The sequence below is a fragment of the Atta cephalotes genome (genome assembly GCF_000143395.1).
Source record: "Atta cephalotes unplaced genomic scaffold scaffold00013, whole genome shotgun sequence".
Classification (NCBI taxonomy): domain Eukaryota; kingdom Metazoa; phylum Arthropoda; class Insecta; order Hymenoptera; family Formicidae; genus Atta; species Atta cephalotes.
Window position 1 is genome coordinate 1,956,648 of NW_012130077.1, and position 5,322 is coordinate 1,961,969.

The following is a 5,322-nucleotide window of genomic DNA, read 5'->3' on the forward strand; positions in this document are numbered from 1 at the left end:
TATATGTTTGTTACAGCAAATATTCTGTCAGGTAAAATTCGCGAGCACAGTATGATCTTAGCCCTCTATAACTGAGATCTGCGTGTGTCGATAAGTTCCTAAAGCATTGCAATAAGCGTACATAACGCCAGATACAGTCTTATTAAAACGCTAGACCATCAAGGTCACAAATTAACATATATATGTACAATTTTTGTACACCTGTTTTAACTACACTCGCTTTTAGAATGCCTGAAAAATAATTTCAAGACAAATCAGTACCATTTTATTGTCAACTCGACTTAAGTTCACCATTTAGCTCTAACACTCCAGTCTTTTGGTGTCCAATGCAGACACTTAGGATCTATTCTGATCTGTCTTTTTTCCATCGCAGTTGAGTGTTGTTCGATAATTTCCCTGCGAATAAAGATTATGCATCAGTATGAAGGACTCACAGAATTCAGATAAACCATAGTTAATCTCCTTTCATTTTGCTTGTAAATTACCTATTTAATGTTACAATATATTGTCCCTTGTAATAGTTAATGAGATTCAGATTTTGCAAAGTCGATATTACATCTTCTTTCTTGATCGATGTTAACTCGGAGATCTCGCTTATCGTTATTTGTGCTTTTTCATTTTCTACTACGGGTTTTACGTTCAACAAGATATCGAGTATTGTGTGAGCCCAGTAACTTCGATACGAAAGTAAACCCAAATCGGACAACGGCTTTTCGGGAGAACCAGTCTTTCCTTCGAATTTTGACAATTCGTATGAAAATTCTATCAGGAGTTTACCGTAACCTCTTCTTTGATATGGTGGCAGTGTAAGAATGCATGCTACATTATGATCCTCTGTCGATTCTTTTTCTTTCGAAAAATAGCCAACTATGTGAAACCCTCTACTATCAAAATCCGTCATTACATAGAACAAAAAAGGATCTGTATCATAATAAAGAGTCTTGTGATCTAAGAATAGTTTTGCCAGTAGACAAAGATTTTGTGCATAATTCTTGTTCTTGCGGCCGTCAATTTCGAAAAATGATATCGATCCCTTCCTATATATTTCGTTCCCAGGTGGATGACGTAAATTGCACTTGACTAAATGCCTTTCTAAGCACTTTCGACTTTTTCTATATTTTAGGCAAAACTCACAAATATATATACAAGTTAAATTTACCATTTCTTGTGGATATGGGCTAAAATACCAAGGCTTTATTCTATGACGGCCTAGTTCAATTAGTTCTACGTTTTTCATTCTTGTGACTACATCGTCGTGATGATGTGCCACTAAGGAACCAGTTGGTCTAGGCCCCGGCGTTTGCGGCGGGGCATCTTGAGAATCCTCATTTTCTAGAAATGTTGCTTTTCTTTTTCTAGACATTTTCTTTTGCAGTGCTGCTTGTAACACGGCATTACCGTTGACTGGTTCACTGCTAACGCTACTGGGACTAGGTGGTCTACTAACGGCCTGCTTTTTTGGAGTTGCCGCACCAGTCCCTGGCGTCGTTCCTTCACGACGAGGATATTGGACCTTTCTAGTGTCCAGGGAATCTTCCATAACCCATTCATCTAATCGTTTGTTGACTGAAATAGCGTAGTTTTGATAACGACACTTTTATGTCACACTTATGATTTTCATATCTAAACGATTTACTTACAGTCCACATAGTGAACGTAATAGCACTTGACGCCTTGTACTTCCTTAACGCTGATGATTTCAGCAAGTGCTACAGATAGGACAAGAAGATTTTGTTTAAATTACTGCTATGACTTTTAATAAATTATCTATATTATTTATCTATATATTTATTATATATTTAAAAACAGTATATTTGCATATATACAAAGTTATTAATCACAACAAAATTGCGAACAAAATTGTGTTATAATATATATTTTTGAACTAAAAATGTTATGTTCGAAGATTTCAGAATCTTTTAAACATTACATATAAGCAGTTAATCTCATAAGACACTTATATCAAAAAATCAACTCATAATTCAACAAGGATCAAAAAACATATATAATTATAACCAGAATATCTTCATCATAAGGGATCTATAAATACTTTGCAATGAAATGATATCTATTTTGTATGTCTCACAACAATATAGTTCAAAATCAATCTCGCCACATGACAACCATGATTACTGTGATGGATTGTAATTCAGTCTTCTAGAGAGAAAAATCGAGTCTTTCGGTAATGACATATTCTCTGACATGAAGAAAACAATACGCAAATACAATCTACTTACGCCAATCATCCGTACCATGCATCCTGACCGGCAAACGGCAGCCTTCCACCAGAGAATTCTGAAAATGAGGTTAGATCGTCAGTGCGTAGTATATTTGGACGTCGTGCACGTCCCCGGGAGATCTGTCGACGTTCCAACGTACAGCGTACGCAACACTTACCACTGAATCGCATATTGTTTCGCGTTCGTCGTGTTCCTCGATCATTTCAGTCCAAAATTTGATTAAATCCCGTCACCAAACACGATTTTGTTTTGAAGCTTTCACAGCACTGACGCGAGCGCCGCTTGGACTCGAACTACTGAGTGAACTCAAATGTCTCAGTCGGAAAATATAGAAAGAAATACCAATATTATCGACGCCTGGTTTTGTACCTTCAACATTTCACATATGCAGCAAGTATCAAACTGCTTTTTACAAATTGTTTGATAGGACAATTAATAAATTAAAATGTTACTTACATATTTTTATTTTATGATATTCCTCTTCAGGGAAATAATTATTACTTGTCTCGATTATTCGAAGTCAAAAAGCCCAACTCTATCTGAATATTAAAACATGAGTAAAATTTCTCATAATGCTGCCTCTTTTATTTTGTTCTGTTCTGATTTTCAAATATGAGAAACTCCATCACATTCATCTGATAACGATTGCTGATAACGTACTGCTTGTGAATGAGGAATAAAAAGTATCAAACTAACGGAAAAATATCTTTTTCATGTCGTCTTTTCAGTAATACAAAAAGATATCTTTTAGTCAACCTTTTGCTTTGCGAAAGTGACAGTCATAAAAAGATCATCTCGGTTTAATTTACTGTCTATCTTTTTCTAATTTTTAAAATGAATTCGCATTGGTGCAGCAATGGACATTATTATCACCAGAGATTCCACTAATATAAAATTAACTTTAACTCGTTTTAATTTACTCTTCATCTTTTTCCAATTCTTAAAACTAGAAAAAAATGAAAATTAGGTTGAACTGTTTAAAATTAAAATTAATATTATATATTAGTGAAATGAGTATGTAAGTCATATAATAATAATAAGGGACTATGACTACTTATTATTATATTAAAGTAATACAAAAGAAGTATATATCGACATAACATTGTTCTCTATAAAGTTCTGAATGATGACTATAAGTCTAGATGGCACTTGACGTAACAATCAGAAATTTGTGAATCCGTAGGGATGATTATAGCCGATATTTATAATCGATTCTTATTTTAAGATCATCTTAAATATCTTAAGATGCTAATACTATAATAATAATACTATAATAATAAATCTCTGATTGATTCTGATGAATATCTTAAAACTGTACTTAAGGTTCTAAATATATAAGATGCGACTATAAATTATGATCCGCATAGTCATTGGGCTTAGCAAGTCCATAGACTCGAAGCTTAACATTGCAGGTACTTATATATTTATATACAAACATATTTAGCAATATACGTTTAAAGAAATATAAAAGCAAGAAATACTTAAAAATAATATGAAGGATAATTTTGACCAATCTTCGACTAATTTAATCGATGGTAAACTCAGCAGAATTAGAGATCTCTAATATAATTCGTTGTTCTTAATTTTTCTTTGATACATTAAACATAATTCTATTAATTAAAATATAATAAATATAATAAATATAATAAAAAAATATAATAAATAGTTTTTATATATTAATTTAATAGTTTTATACACGTGTAGTAAAATATATTTAAGTATTGTATATTTAAAGAGATTGCTTTGTCTATTAATGTAAATTGTCGTTTATTAATTATTATTATGTAATTACATCTAGGTAACACATATGTATAATTAAATTGTAATAATTTTGTTTATAGTATAATGATTAATGAATCAATTCTTATACGATTTTCCTATATTAGTTTATATTGTTTGTATTTAATAATACCTGAATAAAGAAAGTGTAGATGTACGAGATAGAGAAGACAAGACGTTTCTTTTTTAAATTTGGATAAAAAACAATTAATTTTTACAAGATTATACATTGTCGATATTATGATTTATTCATTTATTTGCACATGTTAGAAAATATAACGTCATGATATATATAATATGATGATATATACACTAAATATACTAATTCTAAATATGGAATTCTAAATGGGAGCATAATAAATGTATAACTTAATGTTGCTGACTAAATAAACAATTATTATTTTAGTAATCTTATCACTGAATTTTTTGAAGTAATAAAATATGTTATTACATTTATAGTTTGCTATTATTATTATTTGAGTTAATTTTATTAAGAATTATCGATATAAATAATTGTATATAAGGTTTACATATCTAATTTTAAGAAATACCACAATGTAAATAGGTTTGTAACAAATCAATATATGGAATCATAAATAATTAAATATATAATATGGTTACACGTAGAGAATAGCAGCGATGAATGAGACAGCATACGCTATGTAATTAAATATGGAGAGGGTAAACTTGACGTAGCAAACATCGGGCTGGAATACCGAAAATTAAATCACGTGATTCAGATCGCGCGTTGAGATTTCTCATTGTTGTGTGGAATTTCAAATTTATTTCCGAAATATGCAAACATAATATGATATACATCGCGCAATATGTCATCGTTTATACGTTAACATTGCTAATTATTGCTCCATGATACATTATGTGAACGAACTACTTTAGTGGCTGGAAAAATAACAAAATCTGTTTGGAATGAATGTTATTTCATGTGTAACAAATGTATGTGTTAGGTGGATTTTACATTGGTTTACATTAATTCACATTATTTATTATAATATATGTAGACATTGCATAACTATTGTATCTTTTTTTAAATTTGGATGGAAACAAATAGTTTTTAAAAAAATACATATTGTTGACATTATTTGTTCTTTATTTGCACATGTTGGAAAATATATTACAAATATATTAAATAAATTAAATAAAATTAAACAAATTAAATAAATTAAACTCATCTATATAATACAAAATAAATTTAATTCCTTTTTAACTAAATTAAAAATTAATTTTTCACATTATCTTATTAATATATTTTTCTGAATTATCTGAACTCTTCTCTCTCTCTCTC

At 30.1% G+C, this 5,322-nt stretch overlaps 1 protein-coding gene across 1 annotated transcript; it reads right to left on the reverse strand.

The window, feature by feature from the left end:
* Window positions 1-287: 287 nt before the first annotated feature.
* Window positions 288-2,442, reverse strand: LOC105617467 (histone acetyltransferase Tip60). The gene is made up of 5 exons (XM_012199023.1): window positions 2,398-2,442; window positions 2,238-2,295; window positions 1,641-1,709; window positions 486-1,566; window positions 288-396 (listed from the first exon to the last, which is right to left on the reverse strand). Exons 1-5 carry the CDS (start codon window positions 2,440-2,442, stop codon window positions 288-290), a joined length of 1,362 nt encoding a protein of 453 aa, XP_012054413.1.
* Between the last annotated feature and the right edge of the window lie 2,880 nt (window positions 2,443-5,322).